The sequence below is a fragment of the Esox lucius genome, chromosome 21, assembly GCF_011004845.1.
Source record: "Esox lucius isolate fEsoLuc1 chromosome 21, fEsoLuc1.pri, whole genome shotgun sequence".
Taxonomy (NCBI): domain Eukaryota; kingdom Metazoa; phylum Chordata; class Actinopteri; order Esociformes; family Esocidae; genus Esox; species Esox lucius.
In genome coordinates this window covers 26,208,294-26,234,183 of record NC_047589.1, presented here as the reverse complement: position 1 = coordinate 26,234,183, position 25,890 = coordinate 26,208,294, and the positions used below count along the sequence as shown (strand labels likewise).

General features: G+C 49.2%; 2 protein-coding genes across 8 annotated transcripts in view; both read right to left on the bottom strand.

Moving 5' to 3' along the window:
- LOC105022010 (disco-interacting protein 2 homolog C) overlaps positions 1 to 13,198 on the bottom strand; it is a 22,733-nt gene extending 9,535 nt beyond the window's left edge. The window contains exons 1-16 of one of the 6 annotated variants that reach the window (XM_034289453.1): positions 12,744 to 13,198; positions 9,842 to 9,913; positions 9,460 to 9,561; positions 9,096 to 9,221; positions 8,463 to 8,765; positions 8,245 to 8,367; positions 5,681 to 5,941; positions 5,355 to 5,552; positions 4,182 to 4,273; positions 3,809 to 3,919; positions 3,285 to 3,408; positions 1,134 to 1,243; positions 847 to 949; positions 406 to 470; positions 200 to 293; positions 1 to 74 (exon numbers count right to left, since the gene is read on the bottom strand). The exon at positions 1 to 74 is cut by the window's left edge and continues 46 nt beyond it. In XM_034289453.1, the coding sequence (XP_034145344.1) occupies positions 1 to 74; positions 200 to 293; positions 406 to 470; positions 847 to 949; positions 1,134 to 1,243; positions 3,285 to 3,408; positions 3,809 to 3,919; positions 4,182 to 4,273; positions 5,355 to 5,552; positions 5,681 to 5,941; positions 8,245 to 8,367; positions 8,463 to 8,765; positions 9,096 to 9,221; positions 9,460 to 9,561; positions 9,842 to 9,913; positions 12,744 to 12,822 (2,037 nt within the window). In that variant the 5' untranslated portion in view covers positions 12,823 to 13,198. The remainder of the gene's footprint in view (positions 75 to 199; positions 294 to 405; positions 471 to 846; positions 950 to 1,133; positions 1,244 to 3,284; positions 3,409 to 3,808; positions 3,920 to 4,181; positions 4,274 to 5,354; positions 5,553 to 5,680; positions 5,942 to 8,244; positions 8,368 to 8,462; positions 8,766 to 9,095; positions 9,222 to 9,459; positions 9,562 to 9,841; positions 9,914 to 12,743) is intronic. The other 5 variants (XM_029116337.2, XM_029116332.2, XM_029116334.2 and 2 more) reach the window with 5 other exon arrangements.
- A 995-nt stretch (positions 13,199 to 14,193) lies between these two features.
- Positions 14,194 to 25,590, bottom strand: LOC105022009. 2 transcript variants are annotated; one of them, XM_020041569.3, is made up of 16 exons: positions 21,021 to 25,590; positions 20,687 to 20,825; positions 19,768 to 19,863; positions 19,639 to 19,687; positions 19,416 to 19,552; positions 19,166 to 19,269; positions 18,778 to 18,888; positions 17,494 to 17,547; positions 16,939 to 17,142; positions 16,775 to 16,851; positions 16,240 to 16,464; positions 16,015 to 16,060; positions 15,751 to 15,891; positions 15,574 to 15,671; positions 15,347 to 15,443; positions 14,194 to 15,142 (listed from the first exon to the last, which is right to left on the bottom strand). In XM_020041569.3, exons 1-16 carry the CDS (start codon positions 24,963 to 24,965, stop codon positions 14,981 to 14,983), a joined length of 5,685 nt encoding a protein of 1,894 aa, XP_019897128.3. In that variant the 5' UTR covers positions 24,966 to 25,590; the 3' UTR covers positions 14,194 to 14,980. The 2 variants fall into 2 exon arrangements, with proteins under 2 accessions (XP_019897128.3, XP_010888403.4); XM_010890101.5 differs by having other exon boundaries at positions 19,768 to 19,881; positions 21,021 to 25,589.
- Between the last annotated feature and the right edge of the window lie 300 nt (positions 25,591 to 25,890).

The following is a 25,890-nucleotide window of genomic DNA, read 5'->3' as shown; positions in this document are numbered from 1 at the left end:
ACTGATGTCCTTCTGTTCTCTGTGAGCCACCAGAGCCCAGTGCATGTCCCTGGATTTCACACACGCTACCTTAGCTGGACACACGCACACACACACACACACACACACACAGTGTTGACATTGTATACTTCTCGATGACTGTTGTACGGCTTGAGAATGATTGCCCTATAGATTGTCGTGTTCATTCTCCTTGTCAGACCTTTGAAGAGGTAGACCTTCTGTATCCAGGACAACGGGTTGACCTTCATCAGAGAATAGGGGACGCTGATCACATGCATCATGTTCATCACACTCTGGAGATAAGACACACACACACACACACACACACACACACAACCTTTAACCTTCAACCTCTAACCCTTATTATACTGACCCTGACCCCTGACATCTAGTGCCAAGTCCTACCGTGAGGATTCCGTGCCACAGTCCCACGTCCTTTTTGAAATCTAGAACATTCACTATGGTCTCCGCTGCCGAGAGAGGAAAGAGAGGGAGAGAAACGGAGAGAAACAGGGAGAGGAGGACATGAGAAAAACAAATGTATTTGTAGATTTTTTATATTTTTAATTTTACAGTTATTTAACCAGACATGTTGATTTAGAACTAATAAAAATGTACAGCAACATCCTGGGGGGGGGGCAGTAAGGGTTAACTGTCACCTTGGCGGTTGGGGGATTAGAACCAAGGACCTATCGGACACAAGTCAGATGCCCCTAACCACTAGTTCACCTCAGTGCCCCAAGGTGATTAATTGGCCGTGTTTGTCAGTGGGGTGTGTGTGTGTGTATGTGTGTATGTCTGAGTGCGACAGAGAGAGTGTGTGTGTGTAAGCAATGTGTGTCATACCTTCTGTGTAGCCACAGGCCTGTGTGAGGGCTTGACAGTGAGTAAGCAGAGCGATCCTCATGACGGTCACCCCCAGGACACTCCCATCTTTGCATGTTTTATACTGCCGGGGGGGGGGGAGCGGGGGCGGGGGAGAAGGGGGGAGACGTAATACAAGTTCAAATGAGTGTCTTTGTAGAGTGACAAATAAATAACTTGGAGCCCCACTGGAAAGCTATTGCCACAAGAATTTGTGTTGATTTACCCCAGAAGTTGTGTTTATAACAGATATGTCCAGGCTAGGTTACCTCTATGTATGCCGTGTCATTGTTGGCATCTTTGATGTGAGGGAACCAGTCTCTAGGTGGTTTGGAGAGATGCTTGGACTCGGTTACAAACCAGAGCAACTTGGGCCATCCTAGAAAGAGAGAGAGACAGGAAGAGGGAGAGAGATAGGGATAAAGAGAGGAAGAGAGAGAAAATCAATCACATTTATTTCAATCAATCAAATGTACTTTTAAAGCCCTTTTACATGAGCAGTTGTCACAAAGTGCTTTTACAAAACACCCAGCCTGAAACCCCAAGGAGCAAACAACAACAGTAGTACAGTGACTAGGAAAAACTCCCTAAGAGTGGCCGAAATGTAGGAAGAAATCTAGAGAGGAACTAAGCTTGGAGTGGTGCTCTTCTGGCTGTGACCCGGTCCCTTTGACCTGGTTCTTACCCGTTAGCCACGCAACCTGCATTCAACGCAACATATTAGCCCTTTTCCCTGCTTGAATACCGAGATCCGTCACAAACATCCACACACTGAAGACCACCCCCAGCCTCACACACAAACATCCACACACTGAAGACCACCCCCAGCCTCACACACAAACATCCACACACTGAAGACCACCCCCAGCCTCACACACAAACAACCACACACTGAAGACCACCCCCAGCCTCACACACAAACATCCACACACTGAAGACCACCCCCAGCCTCACACACAAACATCCACACACTGAAGACCACCCCCAGCCTCACACACAAACATCCACACACTGAAGACCACCCCCAGCCTCACACACAAACATCCAGACACTGAAGACCACCCCCAGCCTCACACACAAACATCCAGACACTGAAGACCACCCCCAGCCTCACACACACACTGAAGACCACCCCCAGCCTCACACACACACTGAAGACCACCCCCAGCCTCACACACACACTGAAGACCACCCCCAGCCTCACACACACACTGAAGACCACCCCCAGCCTCACACACACACTGAAGACCACCCCCAGCCTCACACACACACTGAAGACCACCCCCAGCCTCACACACAGAAAACACATGAAATAGTGTCAGTCACTTTCGTGGTCTCAGACCCCATAACCCCCCGCTGCAGAAGCCCTCCACGGCATCCGCTACCCTCCTGGCGCCTAAAACCACATGGCCGCACACTCCCCGGGCACGGAGGGTTAAAAGTCAGCATTACCTCGACACCTCCCTTGCTGTACCCCCCCCCCCCCCCATAACCTCCTTATCGGCTCTCCCATGATCCTCTCTGGCAGCCTAGTGTCTTTAAGCCCGTAAACAACCATCCCTGCAGGGTTTCTGACCGCACAGATCCCAAAAGAATCAGCGAGGACAATAGTCTCCGAACCCCCTCTGGTGTCGGCCTCAGCAGCTGGCAGGCCTTCACTACAGCAGGGTAAAGTCAGAGACCCTGTCCCGCTCAGGCCTTCACTACAGCAGGGTAAAGTCAGAGACCCTGTCCCGCTCAGGCCTTCACTACAGCAGGGTAAAGTCAGAGACCCTGTCCCGCTCAGGCCTTCACTACAGCAGGGTAAAGTCAGAGACCCTGTCCCGCTCAGGCCTTCACTACAGCAGGGTAAAGTCAGAGACCCTGTCCCGCTCAGGCCTTCACTACAGCAGGGTAAAGTCAGAGACCCTGTCCCGCTCAGGCCTTCACTACAGCAGGGTAAAGTCAGAGACCCTGTCCCGCTCAGGCCTTCACTACAGCAGGGTAAAGTCAGAGACCCTGTCCCGCTCAGGCCTTCACTACAGCAGGGTAAAGTCAGAGACCCTGTCCCGCTCAGGCCTCTCCACCCACACCACCAGCCGCCGTCAACAGAGCACATTCTCGGTTTCCCTCCAGCCCACATCTGTCACCTGTCCTCAAACCTACACCTGTCCCGCTAATTCCCTGAAGCATCCAGGTGGGCAGCCTGATTGAGACAGAGGAAGAGAGCGAGAAAGATGAAGGGAGAGAAGAAAGAATGAGAAAGGAAAGAGAATGACAGACAGAGAGATGCAGAATATAAAGAGGGATTAACAGAGATGATACAGGTAGAGAGAGGGAAAGAGAGAGGCAACTGCTGCATGTAAATATATTAAGGAAACAGATAACTAATACACCATGCTATTTCCCCGTGCTGGAGACGTACGCATGCATCCACCCACCTCTGAACTGGGGTATCTCTCCTGTGGCGCTCTTGGGCAGTCCTTTGTGACAGGCATCGCTGGTCAGCGCCACGGTAACACCACAGCTCCCTAACAGGAATCCAATCTGCTGGCTGCCAGCGTCCTATTGGACGAGACAGACGTTTGTGACCGGCAGAGGAATAGTAAACACGTTAACACACATGGGTGAGTGTGCTTCCGTCCCACACCGTCACACGCAACGAACAGCGCGTCCGCCAAATAGGGTGTTCCCCAGGGTTGTGTGGTTGGACCACTGACTACACGTTTCACACACACAACACACATTTATGAATCCACTTGACCTGGGCTATTCTGCTTTGACCTGGGCTATTCCGCTTTGACCTGGGCTATTCAGCTTTGACCTGGGCTATTCAGCTTTGACCTGGGCTATTCAGTAGAGACACAATGTCCTCCCCGGACACCAGGATGAACTACCAGCTGGAAACTAAAGCCAGACGTTTTGGTTTCCCCGCCCCGGGGGACCAGCCCTTCCCTAGATGTACCTTGCGTGTGAGGGGCACCTCTATGGGCACTGGGACCACCTCAGCCAGCAGGCAGCCGTAGAAAGCCACCATGAAGGCCACTGGGTCGTTGTTAGGAAACACCAGCGCCACCTGGCAGATTGGAGAAGCACAATTAAAAACAGTTTATTTTCCGTAGTTCGACTGGCTTTTATTCACTTGTGAAACGACTACTAAATACCAGATGATTCTAGTATTTATTTTAACTCAAGAAACAGGGGAACAACACTTCACACGCTCCCCGTTATGTACCAAGTACATTGTCTGGCGTTAACAACACGCTACCATAAACACAGTGTATGAATACCACATACACTGTTATTTAATTCAGAGGACACGTTCGACCTGTACTCACCCTGTCCCCCGGGCGCACCATGGCCTCCTGCTTGCTGCCCAGCTTGTGGAGGATGTTATAGGCCAACTTGATACTCCGAGACCACAGCTTTCCTATGGAAAAGACACAGGTGTAAGTGTGCGCCTGGGCTCTTATTTTGAAAATTGGCAGGTTGCAAAACAAGAAGTGAGCGCAAGATGGGGGAGACATGGGGGCGGAGTTTCCGAGATACCGGACATTTCTGAAGGAAAAATCCTTGCAGGCATATAAACACACATGAGTAGGGAAATAACCTCATTTCATGACATTCTACCTCATTTTACATGACGGGAAGAAAAACATCTAACAGAATCTTTTAACATCATGCAAATTATTAAAATGACAAGTACTTTGACAGAGACAAACAATCACAACGTGCCAGCGTGAGGAAGACGGGACGCTCGATGTCGAGTCTATTTAAAACACTGAAAAAGGCCTGTTTTTGGCGGCCAGGTTGTCATTCCGCGTGATTCCGACTGTAAGGTATCGGACTGGGCTACAAACAGTTCACACTGAGGGTTGTGCTTAGAAAACGTGTGTCACGTCCTCGTTCCGGGCTTCTCGATCTCATCAACCACGCCTCCCCAATGTGTTGACGCGCACCTGTGTTCTGTTGTGGCCGACTGTGCCTAGATATTTCTCCATCTACTTTTGTGACCACGTTTATTCTCTCGCCTCACGACTGTGAACCGCAGCCCGTTGTTTGAATCTCCCATGTTTTTCAGCGCTCTTGCGCTTGACTCAAACTTCTGTGTCTGGCGAGTCGTGATAATATGGTTGGTTCTCCCCCGGCTAAATTACAGACACACGGTGTGACAGCGGATTACCAGGAGCACCGTGGCCGTGGTTCCATGAGGAGATGAATGACATTTGGCGAAGGAGGACTTGCAGGAGATTTGCAGGCGCACAGGTGTGTGGACACGTATCTGTCTCAACACGGCAGAAGAACGACGGTCAATGGGGAGGCGACTGGAATGAACCCTGATCACGTCTGTGTAAAATATCACTGTAAAATGTCAACATTAATTGTCATGTCTAGTCAAATAGATACCGGGACCGAACAGGGTAAAAACCGAGAGGGTTAGGACCCTTTTACTATCAGGGGAACGCTGACATTAAGTGAAGTGTGTGTTGCGTGCGTGCGCTTGCGGTTACCATATGTGAGAACATATAGCGGTTTTCCGGTGGTGTCCAGGCTGGTGAGGCAGGGGGCTTTGGGGCTGATTGTACCCCAGCGTTGTAGGGCCGCTTCCAGGGAGGGCGGCCAGTTGGTCACCACCCCCAGCGCCTCCCCTCTCACCGCCAACATCTCTGCCCCCTCCGGACGCGGCTGCTTGGGATCCGGTTGCTGGACTGCGGACGCGCAGACAAGAAGAGAGGGATGTAATCGACACGTATTTACGTGTGAAACATACCCAGGGGATTACTGCCTCCTTTCGCCGAAAAGCATCAGGGGAAATAAAGCTCGCCGGGCACCTAACCTTCTAATAGCTCTTCGAAATCGTCGACGAAGAACTCTCTCAGCGGGGGCCTGCGGGGCTGTTTCAGGGTGTTCACCAGCTGCTGGATCTTGGCCGACACGCGGCTGCTGACCGGGACCCCGTCCCCGGTTTCCATGCGCTCAGCGTTGCCATACTTCTGGGTGTTCCGGGCGATGGTTCCTATGTGGCGCTCTGAGTGGGGGTGGGAGTGGGAGGAGTCAGACGAATACCCAGACACATCAGGTGGAGCAGAGTGATTCTCTAGAGAGAGATAGGGACAGATAAGGAGAGAGAGAGAGATAGGGACAGATAAGGAGAGAGAGAGAGATAGGGACAGATAAGGAGAGAGAGAGAGATAGGGACAGATAAGGAGAGAGAGAGAGATAGGGACAGATAAGGAGAGAGAGAGAGATAGGGACAGATAAGGAGAGAGAGAGAGATAGGGACAGATAAGGAGAGAGAGAGAGAGATAGGGACAGATAAGGAGAGAGAGAGAGATAGGGACAGATAAGGAGAGAGAGAGAGATAGGGACAGATAAGGAGAGAGAGAGAGATAGGGACAGATAAGGAGAGAGAGAGAGATAGGGACAGATAAGGAGAGAGAGAGAGATGGAGAGATTTAGGAGAAAGATAAGGATGGAGAGGGATAATAGGAGAGTGAAGGATTTAAAAGAGAAGGAGAGAAAACCAACAGAGGGAGAGAAAGAGGGAAAGAGAGAGTAAGATAAAGGGCAAGACAGATATGGAAAAATAGAGATGAGAGAGAGAGAGAGTAGAGATATAGGGGAGAGATAAGGACAGAGAGAGAGAGTGGAGGATTTAAAAGGGAGGGAGAGAAATGAGAAATGAAATGAGAGAGATGTAGAGAGGGAAAGACAGGGGAAGGAAAGAGTGAGAGCAGTCTTATGGCACATGTACAGAACAGATGACAATGAACACATTTATAGTCGCAATTTTGTGTCAAATTGGTGACCAACCCTTTACGTGACCCACTGAGACACTAAACAAAGATTACAATACTATTCACGCCCCCAGGTCAGGCCACAACACAGGTCTTAAGACTGAAAAGAATACAGCAATGTGGTCTGAAGTGACACACTGACGAGACTACAGAGGAACAATGCAGAAAAGTATACAACATCATGAATATTCTCCGAAGAAAATCAATAACAATGACCTTTCTAGCAGCAAACACCGAAACACAAATAAATGAAAGTGAAATGAAATCAAGTGAGGAAGACAAACCAACCGTCTTCATGCAGTCTAGCAGACTAGAGGCCTCTCTCATGAACTAAATCGCTGCGTTATACAGCTGCTGTAGACGTGTTATTGATGACAATATGAGGACATTTAAGACAATAATTAACATACGTAATCACGTGTCACTGTCGCACGGACGAGGGTGTGTCAGACAACGGTAAATGCATTCCTGTTATATACTGACAGGTTTCCATTAAATTAGCTCATGTTCACAGAGATGACACGTAGTACTGTTAAATAAGGCCGTAAATCCCTATAGTAACGAACATAATTAAAGCTGTTAATAAAACGCAGCACGTTAATGTTTAGTCGTGGAATGTGGGACAACAGGGCCCAAATGCAGGATGACCAATCTGGTCACCCTACAACAAATGACTGTGAAATTCACTCTCTACCTCTGACCCCGCCATCTCTACCTCTGACCCCGCCATCTCTACCTCTGACCCCGTCATCTCTACCTCTGACCCCGCCATCTCTACCTCTGACCCCGCCATCTCTACCTCTGACCCCGCCATCGCTACCTCTGACCCCACCAACTCAACCTCTGACCCCACCAACTCTACATCTGACCCTGCCATACCTACCTCTGACCCCGCCATCTCTACCTCTGACCCTGCCATCTCTACCTCTGACCCCGCCATCTCTACCTCTGACCCCGCCATCTCTACCTCTGACCCTGCCATCTCTACCTCTGACCCCGCCATCTCTACCTCTGACCCCGCCATCTCTACCTCTGACCCCGCCATCTCTACCTCTGACCCTGCCATCTCTACCTCTGACCCCGCCATCTCTACCTCTGACCCTGCCATCTCTACCTCTGACCCCGCCATCTCTACCTCTGACCCCGCCATCTCTACCTCTGACCCTGCCATCTCTACCTCTGACCCTGCCATCTCTACCTCTGACCCCGCCATCTCTACCTCTGACCCTGCCATCTCTACCTCTGACCCCGCCATCTCTACCTCTGACCCTGCCATCTCTACCTCTGACTCTGCCATCTCTACCTCTGACCCTGCCATCTCTACCTCTGACCCCGCCATCTCTACCTCTGACCCTGCCATCTCTACCTCTGACCCCGCCATCTCTACCTCTGACCCCGCCATCTCTACCTCTGACCCCGCCATCTCTACCTCTGACCCCGCCATCTCCATATGAATGATCTCTGACACATCAACTCCTTAAACAAACAAAACATTGTTAAAGTGTGTGTGTGCGTGATGAGGATATAAAAACAAACGTGTGTGTGTGCGTGATGAGGATATAAAAACAAACGTGTGTGTGTGTGTGTGTGAATGAGTACTGACCATCAGACTCCAGAGGCGGAGGCCAAAGCATATCAGAGCCAAACTCGCAGGACCTCCTGAGAGAGCCCCCGTTCTCTGCCACGCCCAGAGCTGCCTTCCGCTTCAGGGACAAGTGGCTTATACCTGTGGACACATTCCATATCAATGCACTCCCTTTGCACGCGCGCGCACGCGCACGCACGCACGCACGCACGAGGAGCCAACACAGCCGTACTCACCGTGATGGGTCTGGGAGTGGTGGGTGGACGCGTGGTGCGACTGGCTCAGGTGCGGGTGGGTGAGGTGCGTGTGAGCCAGGTGGGGGTGCGAGAGGTGTGTGTGCGCGAGCGAGTCGGCCAGTCGCCCCGCGTTACCGCTACCGCCACTCTGGGTGGAAGAGGAGGACGAGGAGGTGGAGCCCAGGTGGGCCGGACCTAGGTGGGCGGGGCGACCCATCCAGTGTTCCATCCCGGGCATGTCGTCGCCTGGCTCCGCCTCTTCTTCCGAGCCCGACGAGGAGTCTGAGCACAGAGGGGACAGGCCTAGTGAAGGTCAGTACCTTTCCTACAACTTTCCAACAACATCACTCACTATCATACAACCTCATATAACCATAACAAAACCTAGGGGACAGGTCTGGTAAGGGATGATACTGCATTACAGCCTATAACTAAAATCATCATAACATAACCATATAATAGCCTCTGCCTCACATAATCATAACAATAACTACATTATAGCCTATAACTAACATAACCATTAACTAACTACATTATAGCCTAAAACGTACATAACCAGAACATACCCACTTTATAGCCTATAACTAACATAACAGTAACGTGATATGTACAGTGTGTGTGTGTGTGTCTCACCTGGGGGTGTGTAGGCATCCATGGATGTCTGTACCACCAGTGATCGTCGTTTGGAGGGCATGGGCACGGCCACCTTGCTCTCCACATGTCTAGCTAACACAGCCTGAACCGCCTCGCTGTGGACGTCTGGGGGGGAGACGGGGGGAGATGTGGGGAAAAGGGGGAGAGGCGGGGGTAGATGGGGGAGAGACATGGGGGCGAGGAAGGACAGGGGGGGGGAGACAATCTCAGAAAACACTTCCACATACAAGTGAAAGGTCAGCCTAACTGTGAATCTACAGGGAACCTTGGAACTGCTCTAATATAAGGTTGTTTGTAAGGTGTGTGTGTGTGTGTGTGTGCGCGTGCGTGCGTGCGCGAGTACCTGAACGGTAGCGTTCATCGCGTGTTCCGGAAGAGCGCCGTCTGTGGAAGCGAGCTGCAGAAGGGGGACCGAAGGGTGGGCGATGAGACATACCCTCCATACCTACACACACACACACACACACACACACACACGCACACACAGAAAAAAGGCAGAAAGAAAGACAATGAGGCGAGGTCTAACAGACACACAGTCCAAGCCAATCACAGCCAGCATTCTCAGTGTGGGCGGAGCGTACAGCGTACTGAATATGCAGCTTGGTTGACATACTGGGACGCGTCATGTGACTGACCCAGACTGACAGACAGCAGCAGACTAGAACAGACGTGGTTCTAGAACAGACGTGGTTCTGGCAGAGGACAGACACTATGTATTCATATACCTCCGGGATGAGGAACGTAGGCCCTTATCAGCTTAGACCGCTTCTTCTCATAACCCTTCTGTGTGATGTCACCTGGCAGAGAGAGAGGGTGGGTGGGGGGTGGGGGGAGATAAAGGGGGGGCAGAGGAGAGTGAGGGAGAAGATAGGGAGGGGGAGATGGAGGGAGAGAGAGAGAGAGAAGACAGAAAGAGAGAGCGGGGGAGGAGGAAGAAGAGAGGGAGAGATAGAATTAGAATGAGATAGAGACAGAGAGAGAGAGAGAGAGAGTTGTTTGAGTGGAAGTGTATAGTATTGGTCAACCCTGATTTTGACACGAGGCCTCAGAAACCTCAAACCTGTGTGTATGTGGTGGGGGTGTGGTTGTAAGAGCGAGAACGAGTATGTGTTTCACAATCTGACCGTGGAAGGTGGCCAGAACATCTGGGTCCAATCTGCTCATCTGTTGCTAGCTATGATATTCAGGCTGTGCGTGTTTAGTTTTTTTTTTTTTTTTTTTATCTCTGAGAGGCCTTTCGGCAGATCAGCAGCAGCATGACGGCATTCCTGTTTCTGTACTCACACACGCATGCATACTCAAACACACACACAGGCACACACACCAACACACGCACACTTGGGGTCCACAGGGAGACGCCATCTTCCTCTCTCAGCACAGCAGAGCAGGGAGGGAGTTGCTTAGCAACCATTCTCCTGGAGAAGGCCTGGCGGCCATCTTGGATTTCCAGCGTCAGATGCGAAAACTGGGCTAATAAGTGTGTGTGTGTGAATATAGTAGTTTAATCAACATCCGCATTTCTGACATATCTTGTATTCTCCCTTGCCTCAAAATGTCATTTGCCCCAGTCTCTGACAGTATTATTCAGCTAACAGACAACATTTAGGCCATGTCACAACCACCTGAAGCTGTTTAACGATGCAGAGAAAAAAGTCAGTTCTTTCCCATTCAGTACTGACTGTTTGTTAAAGACCAGCAATGTCAATTTTCCTTCAAGTGAGTGAAGATTGCGAGCCAACTCGCAGTTGGGAAACTGGGAAAGTGTGTTTGTTTGTCTTCACGTTCCACTATCCTTTCGCGACCCCTGAAAGGTAGTAAAATATGCCCATGATGGGGCATTCACCTGGTCCCCACCAGCATTAAGGATATTTATAGCACAGAAGGTTTTTGGTAAAAGCGTTCAATCGCGGTTAAAGATAGAATTTATGTTAGGGAAAATCTGATTTTGAATGGGAATAAAACCAGTGTTTGTGTGTGTGTTTGTGCTCACATTGATCCCCAGAAACACAACAATGGCCGGCCAGCTGTGATTGGTTACAGCACTGGCCATCGTGGACTTATCAAATCACACCGAATGGCAAAGCATCTCTTCCACTCTGTCTTGACTTCCTCCGCCCTCCTGTTCAAACTCCTGCTTTACAATCGCCAATCATAAATACACACACAAAACTGCCATAGTAACCGATTGACCTCAAGCCAAACACACTGACACACACACACACACACACACAGGGCGGGGCATGCGTCATGCTAGGAGACCTTGGGCTGTCAGGCTGAAAGCCACGTCCCAGTGTCCTCTCTGTCTCTACGTGGGTCCAGAGCTGAGCCCAGGGGCTCACACACGGACACACACACGCGGCAAGCATGCCTGCTCGTGCGCACATGCAAACACACACACACACACACACAGTGGCGCACACACACACACACACACAGTGTGTCCATGGCACAGTCACTTGATGGGCCACAGGAAGGAGCACAGGAATGTGGGAGTGTGAGCTGAGGAGCACCAGAGCGAGCGAACGGCTGGAGAAAATCAGAACCAGCGTAGAGAGGTCCATCTGCCCACTCCTACATCCGACTTCAAGTAAAGCTTCCAGCAATCGGCCAGGAGACAAAGTTTTGACTGAGTGACACCTGATGAAGGCAATGACCCGTCCCAGCACACTCAGGTCTGTGGTCCACCTTTCAAACCCACTGGCAGGACCTGTCTTTCGGCATCAATAGGTGACGCCTGTCGTGTCCTGGTTCTGCTGTAAACAGCGTTTGCAGGGACAGCAGTAGGAAAACGTTGAAACAACAAACACGTTATGCGCGTTCAACAGGGTGTCCTGAATGTACTGTAAACCACACACACAAACGCAAGCACGCGCACACATGCACGAAAGCACGCAAGGGCCGCTAAGCCACACACAACATAGAAAGCGTTGTGTTGACAGCAATTTATAGAGTACACAACGTAGCCTGTATGAATAAAATATGTCAACATTATATAACGCAAAGAAAAATGAGAAATGTATCTGACAAATCACTGCATTCCATTGGTGGATCCGCTTGGTTGGGATTTAAAACATTGTGAGTTATTTTATTTTTGATGCAATCGACGCCGGGGGAAAAAAACCCAAACCTCGTTATTTATCTGCCCGCTGAGCGTGCAGGCCAAAACACCCCGCCAGATAACGGACACACACCGTTACACACCGCCGTCCCCTACAATGCAGTGTTGCATCGCTATTAAACCCATCCGTTTGAGCATGACACATAGGCCTTCAAAACGCACACAGAACACCACAGGCGTACAGGTCCACCGCCACACGGACTAACCGTAGTCTACTCCATACCGATCTCAAGGTCAAATACCGTGTTTTAATACCCAAACCGAGCACCGGACCGTGTGTGTGTGTGTCCGTGTCACCACCAGAGAGACAAAGAAAGGTGGGTGAATCCAGCAATGGGCTGCCGCTCTCCTCTTACTGTGTCCCGGCTAGAGCAGGCTGGGAGGGCCGCTATGACAAACATCTGGAGGGGCGGAGCAGGGGAGAGAAAGGGGGTCTGGGGGAACGAGCCATTACTGTAGAGATTCCTCTACATTAAGGGAATAATGGGTCATGCGGGATGTGTTCTTACCCTCTGACAGCTCAAGCTCAAGCTCCGCCAGCCGGGCACGAACTTCCAGTGGTAACGGCGACGCCTCGCGCTCTGCCATTAGATTATCCCGTAGAAAAATCCCTTGGTTCTCTGTTACCGTCTCCCCTCCTCTGCTCCGCCACAGAGAGAGAGCGATATTTGGCGGCCCCTCCTCGGTGGCGCCGAGCGGTGCGTCGAGACGAACAAAGAGAATAAATCTGTTTGTCGGTTTACCAGGGCCCCGCCATGGCCTCGTTAGGAGTCTAGTCTACTCCGTTAGAATCGTCTATGTGATGACTGACTACTGAGGGTCGGTTGGTCGTTGGGTCTCAAGGCTGCTAGCCTGGCGATGCGGTGCTGATGATGAGACTCGCGCTGTTTGCGGCTCCTACAGATGTCACGTGACGCATGGAGGAGAGGAGTGGCGCGCTACGTTGAGGAACCGAAAGGGGGCGCCGCGTGGGAGGGGGAGGGGGTATTACTAGAACACGACCACCACACCCTCTCGAATCACGCCCGAATATAAAAACAGTTGCCTACAAACGTGTATATATCTAATATAGCCTAGTTGAATAATGGCAACACCACTGTGTCGGTGGATCTCTGGTCGTCATATATGAAGCCCAAGGACTGGAGCCATGTCGCCTGCCCACCACTAGGCTTAGCTTTAGGAGCTCTATTTAAGCCTTCAAGTCTCAGACAAGGTTACTCATCCTCTGATTGTGGAAGGTATTTGCTACCGCATTGAACACCCATGGCTCACTTGACTGTAGCAATGTTGCCACCTGCTGGGTACACGGTGAAACCACAACGAATCATCTAATGATGGGAATCAGTGTAGTATCATATTGCATAACCGAATGTTCTAATGAAACAGCACGTGATGTCGTTGCCACACGATTTGAAAAGGTCTGATGGTGTTGATCAAAAGATGTGTAATTACAGCGATAAGACATTCAGCACTAAAGAAAGCGGACAGCGACGAAATTGGAACTTCAGCACTCAGACCGTGGAAGGCCAGTTTTACCCAGTTTCAAGTGGCGAGGCCCCTAATTGAAAGCAAACTTTCCGCGCAACTCATACCCCGCTTCTTCATGAAAAGATGTCCATTTGGTTCTTTGATGAAGAAATGAGGGTATCCAGCTGACTGCGGTTTACTAATTCCTCCAGAATCTGTAGGAATTGTTTTCACAGGATATTGTTTTGGAACGATGCTGTAGGACTCAATAATAAATGTCTCTTTCTGTTTCCAAATGTCTTTAGATACTTTTATCAATTTAATTACGTGTTATGGACGTTTTCGCACTAAGTCTGCATCTAAAAGAAGGATGCTTCCTTACCTAGTACGTTTTTAAACAGATTTGGTCATATCAAGTTTTTTGAATAAACGTTAAAACTGTAATTGTAAATGTAAAACATTTAGCAAAAATAAACTTGTCCCTTGTTTCTTTTTAAGGCACTTGTTTAATCACATTAGTGAAATTATTTACAACTGTACAGAACAAAATCAAACAATAACCTTTTTTAAACTGTGCCTCAACTCTGCATCTGTATAATCAAGTTAACAAACTAAATCTCAAACACAGGAAATGGAAATTGAAAACTTTCCACACAAACCTCTCCACAATCTGCTTTAATCCCCTTCCCTAATTCAAATTAAATTCAACTTGTTAACTAATGTAACCAGTGTTTTATGTATACAGAAACAACCCCTGAGATGGTTCTCAATTGAAGTCAGTGTGTAACTGACATGCTCCCCTCCCTGAACCCAAATCTACACAAACCAGTTAAACTGAAGGCACTCTGTCTAACCACACTGTAAGTCAGTAAATTAAATCTAAAACTCATGCAAAAACAAAGGTTAATATCAGTGTTTTAGCCTCTCAGCAATTATTGTCTGACTGTTTGTAGCTACTGTAACTTTTCCAGTTATTCAAGTTATTTAGACTGTGGAATTAAAACAGCAGTCTGATGTCAGATCCTCCAAATATTCATTAACAAAAAAAATCAATAAAACAAGTAAAGTATTTAGAGAGGTAAGTAACTTAAAGTATTTAGAGAGGTCAGTCAGTCAGACAGACAGAAAACTAATAGACAGACAGCAAAGAAAAACATGGGTACTACTTGGCTCACATCTTGCTCTTAAATAACATCATAACCACGGGTATAGCTCCTTTTCCCCCCCTTTGTGTTGAAAAACGTCTTTCTCTTCTTTCCCTCAGCCCAGAGTGAGGACGTCACTCTGGTAAGGGTTGTAACTGGGCTGGCTTAGGATCCTGTGCAGGATAGGCTGGGACAAGTTCCCCCCCTAAGGGTGTGTGATCATTTAGCTTTGCATGATGCGTCTGATTGGCTCGTATCCTTTGGCAGATCTCAGCGTAGCTCGGCTTCTTGGACTCCTGACCAATCACAACACAGGTCAGGTCAGCTCTCAGCATGCACTACTTCTCTAGTAGACCATCCCTGTATCTCAATAGTCTCTTGCCTTCAAATCAAACAGATTTTATAAACCATTTTACATTATTGAGGTGCAGTCATTTTGTGGTAGACTCAGCTTCACCTAAACATTTCTTAACAACCAGTTTGTCCCCGAGTTGTCTCACCGCTGCTGGTCCATTCTCCTCCACGCCCTGAAACGGTTCTTCAACGGCCGAAGGAGCTGCTTTGATCCCCTTCGGAGAAGCGGTGTTCTCCTTTAGACTCCAGTGGGATAACAACAAAAACAACGTAAACAGGCCAGCCTCAGTCCTTCGCCCTCCAGTTATCACACAACACATAGTGTGGAAGGGACCCAGTAAATGACGATTCAACAGAAGGAGAATTTACTTACACCATGGGAAGGGTTATCTGAGGAAAGGCTGTGATAGGCTCAAGGCCCTGTGATGTCACAGTCGTTGACTGGCTGGTAATGCTGTCTGTAATTGCACTCTGGAACACAAAAAAACGAATCTTACAAACAGTGTAGAGGCTGTGTGTGAATGAGACTGTGGATGTGACTCATGGTTACCTTGTGATTGCCGGCTGACCCTTGCTTGCTGGTCACAACAGGTTCAGCGGTAGGTATGGCCAAGGACAGCGGGGGGAAGCTGGCGAGTCCGAGCTCCAGACTGGGAGACGTCGAGCGAGGGGGCGACTGGGCAGGGGCTCTCTACACACGTGCACACAAACACGTTTATGTGCACACAATGATACACACAGACATACATCCACAGGGACACACATAACAGCCTTTCCCTGGCCCTTTTAAACCCTCGGCATGTTAAGCACTCACAGTGTACTTATCATCTCTTCTTCTCCTTTGACCAACAGCGCCTCTCCTTCACACAGAGGGACGCACGAGCAGAGAAACAGAATGAGATTGGCAGACAAACATAGAGAAAGAAAACCATTGCCTTCAGTTCAGCAGTTCCCGTGAAAATCTAGTTTCCGAATCCATCAGTTCTCCACTGATTAAAGAAAGTCTCTTTTCTAAGCGCAGGAGGTTAAAGGTCATTACCTTCCTCTGTCAGTGCTGGGGGAGGACCCTGACCCACCCCTTCCGTCACGTCGACCCCCTTCTCCGTCCTTACGGCCGTTGCCTGGTAACCTTTGCCGTCCCTGCCTGGGAGGGCCAGGGATACATTCTGTTGGTCCGCGCTCCTGGAAGAAGTGGGGGTTTCCCAGAAGTCCCCTGTCCCCAGACCACCGTCTCTGCTGCCGCTGCCCACGGTGACAGCCCCTACTGGAGGTCAGATGATATCACAACTTCAGCTTGATTTAGACTTCTTTCGTGCACACCTCCAAATGATTAACAACACGTTGAAATGGGCTTATTATCACGTTGCTATACGAAGGCCATTACCCACCACCAGCAGGGTTCCATCGAAGAGCAAAAACAAAACAAGGAGAGACTTCCTACATCTAGCCATTCACAAACACAGCAAGACTTAGTTCAGCATGAATTAACAGAGAGACAGACAGGGAGAGACGGAAAGACAGCGTGGTAAAAGCAGAGAGACGTCCCTCCAGAATGAGAGCGAGTGGCGTAATACCTGTGTCTGTAGGAAGAGGGCGGTTTGAAACTGGGGCCTTCTGGGAAGCCCTCCATAAACCCCGGGAACGACGCCATCTGATGGGAAGAACATCGACAACCCCAGTGTGAGAGAGGACACTTGTTCAAGCAGGATGCGTTTGCATGAGCAGGTGTCTATCTCACCAGGGCGGGGTCTGTGTATCCGGCCATGACAGCCAGGCTCTGGTTGGTCAATTGGTAAAGCTGTGGGACGGGCTGCTGGAAAGTGGGCGAGGCGTAGTACGAGCTGTAAGGCTGTTGATTGGTACAGTGGTCCATGGGGAGGGGCCTGTAGTCGTTCTTTGGAGCGTAAGACATGGCTGCCATCACCCTGGCCTTGATCCGTGCCTGATCAATTAAACGACCGAGAGACAAATGTATCTGGCAATACGTAAATACATTCAGAACCTGGGTCTTTAAATCTATAGATGTGTGTGCATAAGCCAGGTACTGTACTGCATTGTATATACAATTACATATGTCAACTTTAAGTAGATTTAGTGTCTCCAGTCCATATATATTGTCAACCACTAGTAGCATCTTTACACCAAGTAAAAGTCTGGATATGTATAGGTATACTTAGCAAATGAAGGCGATTCTCATTTATTATTTTAATTAGACAAACTACGATCCCTTAAAATGAAATTGGGCTCCAATATAATCTTTGGATCGATCAGCACCTGAAAAACGTACACTCACCTTGATAGGTTTCCCCTGGAACGTTCTAACCTCCTCTCTAAGATACTGAAAAGCCTTGAACACACACAAACACAAAGTAACTAAATTAAATTAGATTATCCATCCCCCAATCCTGTTAACCCCCCAACACAGTGTTTCCCAATCCTGGTCCTCGGGACCCTGATTCAAATGAAAGACTTAGGTTAGGTTTATTAAATCAAGCAAGTGTGTAATTGGTAGGGCAACATGAGTGCTAGAGCACACATATGTGCACCCCTTTTATGTCCAGAGGACCAGGATTGGGAAACACTGCCCCTAACCCAAGTCTGTCTTCCCAAGTACCTGTTAACCGCCTAACCAAAGCCCCTGTCTTCCCCAGTACCTGTTAAGCCCCTAACCCAAGTCTGTCTTCCCTAGTACCTGTTAACCGCCTGACCAAAGCCTGTGTCTTCCCCAGTACCTGTTAAGCCCCTAACCCAATGTTACCCTACGCACACACTCTCTGCTCACTAGAGACACAAAGAGGCACGCTCTCATTAATTTCCAACCAGAGCCAGCGAATCACGGCGACAACGGGCGGAGCAACTCTCAGAGACAAAATCTCCCAGCGACCGCGACAGTTGAGAAATGTTCAACTTTATGCTAATTTCCAACGAGCGGCAGTGACTAAGTTTGGTGACTACCCATGGCAGGGCAGATGTTCTCTGCATCTTGAAATCCCTTCTCTACTCACTAGCTAAAAACTCACTTTCTAGCAAGAATAAATTGACGGGAGAGAATCTTATGATTGTGTCCAGTTTCCCCATTATTTATGATGCTTCTCTGGCTTCATACGGAGATATAATTATAAAAATGGATGCATGGAAGAATGTTTCAGAGATCATTGGGATCATGGGTGAGTGATTCATGCATAACGTAAAACAAAGTAAATTGCTATTTGAAAATTGACAAATCATTGTCTTGGCATCTTCGTATTACATCTTAGTAGTGGAGTCACACAAATCCTAAATACTTACTACTATTTGCAAAAATTTATGTTTCCCCTATACTGCTTGACTGGTTGTCACTGGCATAAATTAGGAAGATATGCCGGGCCCGATCAGGCAGTGTGCACGCTAGTTTTGGCTCAGCGACAGCTCGCCAGAGATTGAGCAATTTGCAAGGTTAGCGAGCGGACAGTGTGCACGTAGCATTAAGCCTCTAACCAAAGTCTCTGTCTTCTCCAGTACCTGTTAGCCCCCCAACCAAAATCTGTCACCCAAGTACCTGTTAAGCACCATAACCAAGTCTCTGTTTCCCCAGTACCTGCTGAGCGTCAGCCTCTGAGCTGAAGGTGATGAACCAGTTGTCATTTTGGGCAAACTCACAGCTCTGGAACTTGGGGAGGCTTTCACAAGCAAACAGAGCCTTCACCTCCTGGCGTTTTGACAAAATAAACACACATTAATTCAACCCTGAAACACAAATTACATCAACACTGAAACACACATTATATCAATAATAAAGTACAATACATCAACACTGTAACACACATTACATCAACACTGTAACACACATTACATCAACACTGTAACACACATTACATCAACACTGTAACAGACATTACATCAACACTGAAACAGACATTACATCAACACTGTAACACACATTACATCAACACTGAAACACATTACATCAACACTGAAACACATACCTCAGGGGGTGTGGTCTCTGGGATCTCTCTGAGGATGACGATACAGCGACCCTGATTGGGTCTCACCTTCTGCCCGCATTCTGCCATTTCTACCAGCGGCAACGCTATTAGCCAATCAGGAGACAGGACACAATCAGAGCCTTCCCACCAAGTAAGCATTGCACCAATTACACAAAACAACAACTAACCCACATATAATACCAGTTACAATTCTGGACACAAATTCAAGGGTATTACAAAGGTAACTCACACTTCAGGATATCAGAGATAAGCTCTAAGTCCGTACTGAGCTCCTTGATGTGGTCGAGGTTGGCGAGCGTTGCTATGGAAACATACTGGTCGCTGTCCATCTGGGATATGAGGTAGAGGTCGTTGGCCAGGTTCTCCCTAAGGGGAAATCAGCCACACAGAAGAAAAAACATTACCAACCCATCAAATATGCCCCTCAATTCCCACTGGCCAATCATACATACCGTGACAGGCAGGACTCCAGAGAGCTCTTCAGCTGGGCCATGAGCTCCTCTGAAAACAATAACAACAACATATTTGTTTGTATCATCCGTCATCTGAAACAAAACTCCATCAGTCAGCCAAGCCAGTACCTGAGACACAGCTGTACCCGACCAGGCCATTGGCTGGCAGGCTTTCCATGGTGACCGCAGGGAATTCTACAGCACTGGGTTCCAGCTGAGCCTCGTCTGTGTTGGGATTAGGTACTTGGAAAATGTAACACCATTACACATTATTATTTACATGCTACATAGCCACTGGAAACCAACATACAGCTGTATTTTTCAGCAGGACAATCACACAAATCATAATGCCAAAGAGACATCAGAATGGTTTTCCAAGGGTGATTGTGTTACTCAGTTTCCAGTCAGAGCACTAAAATAAATGTGATTAAAAAAAATCAGAGAAAAGCTTGGAACATTGCCGATACATATACTAAGATAAATGCACCAAGCTTCCAACAAGTACTAACTCTGGGGTGTAAGGACTTAAGCAATCAGGAAATCTTGTAATTCAATTTGCTGTCATTGCATGGATCACCACAGTAGATTGCAGGATTTCAGTAGAATGTAACGTCAGAAAGGGCATCGACATCGGTCACCATCACAACATCATAAAGAGCAGTCTAATCGTAATTAGGGAGGCACCCAAAACACCTGAGTGTGCCACTAGCTAGTTAGATGGCCCAGCTAACTAACAGCAACTAGACAAACATTCATAGCTCAACAAGGAAACGTCAAGATCAGATGATATAAACAACATTCCTGGCATAGGAATGTCTTCTGAGAGTAATGACTGGTAATGAAGGTAATTTGAAAAGTAATTTATACAGTGATCTGATTAATAAAAAATAAAAAAATTCAATCCCTGCTTACACCCTGAGAACTAATCTGATAGTGGTGTTTGGACTGACACTAAAATAGGCCAAACAAAACGCCTGGAACACTCTGAAGCTCCACCCCCGACCGAGGGCTAGGCGTAGTTTCCTTTTTTCTACTTTCACATGCTTACCTTCCTGGGTGTCAGGGTGACAGGGCACCGGCAGCCATGGTTGGAGGGCGTCGGCGTAAAGCTCTGAGGGGTCCTGACTGAAAGGGTGGTTGGCCCATACCTGAGCGTTGGGGTTGAGCTCAGACACCGGGGTGGATTCCTGCCAGGGGAACAAAGTCAGAGTGTCGTCAGACGGCTGCAAACCGACGTGGCCAAATCGTACAACAGGTTTGTTTTTTTACGTGGTGCAACGCTGCGCTCCTGTCCTGACTCAGCGGGGTCAACCAGAACTCGCATGACAAATAGAGACACGCAGGTTTTGCTCACACAGTTCCAGCACCCCTGAGGTACTCACAGGCTGGTACTGATGACGCCATTCCCAGAGACAGGTGTCCTGAGGCAGCAGAGGGCTGTAGGTGGTGATGGCGTCCAGCAGGGCGATGGTGCCAGGGGGCTCACCCACACCCCGGGCCCATCCTCCACAGCCCTCCACCGGCCCTGGGCCTGAATGCGTCCAAGCAGTGGGGTGGAGGCCAGAGGCGGTAGGTTCCTCTCCCAGCAGCTCTGATACCATGTCCACCATGCCGCCCTCCTCATCCTGACCTACAACCCCCAAAGTGCCCACCTCTGTAAGGTCGGTCAGTGACCCCTGACCCAGGAACTGTATCTGGTAGGAGGGGGTGGAGGCATACATGTCAATCTGATCAGGGTCCACCCCGTACACCTTTGTCAGTGAAAACAAATCTGTAGTCCGGCCATGCCCTTCAGGGTGGTCCACAGCCGAACAGTCATCGCTGTGGTAACTGAACGCCTGTTCTGCAAACGGGCCAGGACCAAATGTAAGAGGGGGGTAACACAAACTGTTAGCTGGTGCCAAGTCCCTACAGTCTGCACCCCCAGGGAGAGTCTGTAAACTACTGTCAGGTTGTGTTCCTACATTGCTGTTATCAAACACACTATCGTTGCCGGCTGCAGGAACACATTCCTCTGGGAGGGAAGTGTCTGGGTTTTCCACATCCAGGTCATTTTGTGTTGCAGCATGACTCCCGGTCAGAGTTTCTTCACAGTTCTCTGCACCGGTTCCGTCCACAGTGTGTATCCCGTTTTCACTGTGCCCGTTATCCACAGTGTGTGTTCCGTCTTCAGTGTGTGTTCCGTCTTCAGTGTGTGCGCTGTTATCAGTGCTCTCCTCTGCCTGCTTTCTGCAGTCCATGGGTTCAGTAACTGTCTCTGAGTCACAGCCTAACCTCCCTCCACTCTCCTCTAAACTCCATCTTAAGGATGGAGAAACTTTGCAGGGCTGTTCAGGACTGGAAATGTCCCCACTAGGCTGGTGCTGAGTAGAGGCTCCGGTTTCCTTAGAGAGATGGTCACTGTCACTCTCATCACAACCATGAGAAACATGGCTGGTTTCTGCATTCTCACTAAAGTTTATGGAAAGATGGTTGCTCTCTATATCCTCACTGAAGTCCTTGGAAAGTTGTCTGCTCTCTAAATCCTCACTGAAGTCCTTGGAAAGACGGCTGCTCTCTATATCCTCACTGAAGTCCTTGGAAAGAAGGTTGCTCTCTAAATCCTTACTGAAGTCCTGGGAAAGTTGTCTGCTCTCTATATCCTCACTGAAGTCCTTGGAAAGACGGCTGCTCTCTATATCCTCACTGAAGTCCTTGGAAAGACGGTTGCTCTCTATATCCTCAGTAAAGTCCTTGGAAGGTTGTCTGCTCTCTATGACCTCACTAAAGTCCTTGAAAGGTTGTCTACTCTCTATGTCCTCACTAAAATCCTTGGAAAGCTGGTTGCTCTCTATGTCCTCACTAATGTCCTTGGAAGGTTGTCTGCTCTCTATGTCCTCACTAATGTCCTTGGAAAGATGTCCGCTCACTCTCTTGTCTCTACAGTCTTGAGAGAAAAAGCTGCTCTGAGAAACACGGTGGCCTTCTCTAATTAGTTGACAAGTGACGGCAGCCATTTTCTCTCCAGGTTTTCGTTTTAGATCTATTTCTGTCTCTTTCTTTGTTTCCACTTTAGTCTCCACCTGGACTGGCCAGTCTATGAGCTCTGAGTCATCAGCAGGGCAAAGATCATCCACTTTAGTTGTCCAAGTATTCAGCTGTGTTATGGTTTGGTCAGACTTGGCTTCAGTGTCATTCAATTTGATTGAGCGGACAGTACAGCTCATGGGTGGAGACATTGAGCAGACTGTGGTTAGCACGGAGGCTGAAGACACCTCGATTAGCATGGTCTCTGCTGCATCTCTGAGCCAGGCCTCGTCCTCCATCTGTCCTATCAGCCCCTCACTAATCCCACTCCCCGAGACAGCCTGGTTCACCTCTATCCCCTCCATTTCCTCCACAAGTACTGCCTCATTCACTTCTCTGAGCACGGGACTTGAGTTGGGGCTAGGATTGGAGTTGAGGCTACGACTAAGACAACGGCTGGGTGTGAGCTGCTCTTCTGTAAGGGTAGAGATATGAGGGCAGGGCTCTGTGGGGGTGGGAACAGTGATACGAGAGAGGTTCAAGTCCCTTGTTGCGTTCTCTCCCGGCTGACTGCTGTCGACTGTCTTCCCTGTGGACATGAGACTGCTATTCTCCTCATTCATGCCGTCTTTCATGTTCACATCCACCAGCCGGCATGTTGTCAGCTCAAGCAGGGCGGGAGCTGTAATGTCCGTTGTTATCAGCTGGGTACTGGTGTCTCTGCGGGTGATAGGGCTGACCCGTTCGGCTGCCTGAGGGGGAACACAGTAGGATTGGTTAAATGGTCTAGGCTCCAATGTTGGTGACTGGTCGATGGCAGTAGATTCAACAGTTTGCGTTTGATCAAAAACCATGGGTTCAGACGCATATGACAGGCCAGGCTTTGAAGGTTCCACTCTGTGTGATTGGTCACTGGCTGTAGGCTCTTTTGTAGTCAATCGGATAGACTCTGTATGTTCCACTGAATGTGACTGGATAGCTGTAGGTTTGTCCATGAATGACTGGACAGGAGTTCTAGGTTCAATTATTTGTGATTGGACAGAGCGTCTAGGTTTGGCTATATGTGATTGGATAGAGGCTGTAGGTTCAGCTATGTGTGATTGGACAGAGCCTCTAGGTTTGGCTATATGTGATTGGATAGAGGCTGTAGGTTCAGCTATGTGTGATTGGACAGGGGCTATAGGTTTGTCTGTATGCGAAAGAATAGAGACTGTAGGTTCGGCTGTGTTTGATTGGACTGCTGTAGGTTCGGCTGTGTTTGATTGGACTGCTGTAGGTTTGGCTGTATATTTAGTATATTCCATTGTCTGCGATTGGTCAGAGTTGAGGTCATCTACGTCAATGGAACAGATGCTGTAGAAGCTCTGAGCTCTGGCCCGGAAACCCTTGCCAAGAGTTGCCCTGACAACACAATCTTCCTCATCCTCTTCCTCCGTCCCTTCTCTGGAATCCCCCAAAACTCTGATGTCATACAGCTGGTCGGTTGGGGATGTTTTGTCAAACGAGGGCCTCCAGTGCTCGGTTCCTTCCGGGCCGCGCTCCCGGGTTTGGTTGAACCAGGTAGCTCTGAGCAAAGCGTTACTTGCTATCCTCTGTTTCACTGGGCTCTCAGCAGTGTTCTTACTGTTCTGTCTCACAGCTGTGTTCTCAAGGGTCTGTCTCACTGATTTCTCTACAGTATTCTCTACTCTTTGTTGTGCAGGGTTTCGCATGGTATTCTCCATTTTTCTCACTAGGTTCTCAATTGTCTTCTCGATCTTCTGTTTCGGTGGCTTCTCCGCTGCGCCCTGAGGCTTTTGCCAAACAGCACTCTCCGTCGTGTTCTCTGCCATTTCCTGTGACAAAGGGCTCTCCGTGCTCCGCTCCATATATGGAACATTCCCTCCGTTGGCCTTGGCAGTGTGTTTGCGAGACGCGCCTGCCCCCGTCACCTCTGTGTGTGTGTGCACGTCCACGCCTGTCTGTGTGACCACGCCGGGGCCCGGGGAGGCGTTAATAATAGCCGGTTCCTTCTCGTGCGAGCGTTCCGGGCTGAGTGTCCCCCCGCTCTGTCTGCTACCCCTCGGCACGGGACCCGTCGACACCACGTCGCGGACCACAACGTTCTTCTGCTCCTCGCGGCCAGGATGTTTCAGGTCGGCCGGTCCATCCGGGCCACTTGCGTGTCGAGCCAGCTGTTCAGACGCACATTGAGCCAGGGCATTGGCGTGTAGCCCGTCCTGGGTCCTGACTCTCAGTCCCTCCGGGCTGGACGCCTGGAGCAGCCTGGTCGTCTCACTCGGCCTCCCCTGGCTCAGCTCCTTACTGCAGCAGTGACCCATCTTCACTACGCTACCGGCCTCAGAAAGAGCCAAGGAGCTTACAAACAAACAGCAGATCCTCTCACTCACCCGTCTCAGGCGGAAAAAGAAAAGACCCAAAACTATTTCCCCTCCTTGTCCCTGGCTTTACTCCTCCCATGCCCGGAATAGCACACGTGAAGGAGCTCACATGGCCCTGCCACTCAAGGCCACCTCCCAATGCGTGTGTGTGTATGTATATGAGGCTATAGTTGAATAGGATTAGTACTCTGGCTCATTGCCAAACAACCAGCAATGCCCCCCTCCCCACACACTCTATCCCCCTTTGACCTGTCGCGCTTATCCCACTCTCTTTTACTCACTCTTTCATTCTCTCTCCATTCACCTCACGCATTCTGTCTTTGCCCCCGCCACTATAACTCACCCATCCTCCTCTCTCCCAGGCCACTACAGAATGCTCGGGTTGTGACCCAACAATCAGAACAGCACATATGATTACAGGTAGTATGGTTTCCTGGTCAACCTTATATGAGAAAAACCCTGGGCCTTAGTTAGGCGCAGACAATCATTCGTGGTGGTCAAAACCTTTGCCCTACTTGTTATCCGATACACCAGACCCAGTCAGAGGAGGGTGACAGGTGGTGGTGACAGTACTGTACCAGTTGTGGACTCTCCGGACCAAGCTGGGACGACCATTTCTCCTGCGTTAGCTGCACCTGAGGCTCAGCGGGGAGGGCACACCCCTCCTGGTCTGATGTCATGTGACGTCTGGACTGCTCTCAGGGATGGGTACTGCTGCTCACCAGGGAAGCTAGTATGTGAATAGATACACATTGACATACACTTGTGTGTGTGTGTATATATAGCTATACACATATAGATAAGAATGTGCTAAACTAGTGCTGGTGCTGATACAATCTTCCAACTCAGACTAAGGACATCTGAC

What these genes read in the sequence shown, in the direction of transcription:
- LOC105022009 (XM_010890101.5), bottom strand. Translation starts at nt 24,965, where the DNA reads ATGGGTCACTGCTGCAGTAAGGAGCTGAGCCAGGGGAGGCCGAGTGAG. An exon ending in TATCTCTGATATCCTGAAGT is followed by an intron (nt 19,270 to 19,415) that starts GTGAGTTACCTT and finishes ATTGGCTAATAG; the next exon opens with CGTTGCCGCTGGTAGAAATG. An exon ending in AGGAGAATGGACCAGCAGCG is followed by an intron (nt 15,143 to 15,346) that starts GTGAGACAACTC and finishes GTGATTGGTCAG; the next exon opens with GAGTCCAAGAAGCCGAGCTA.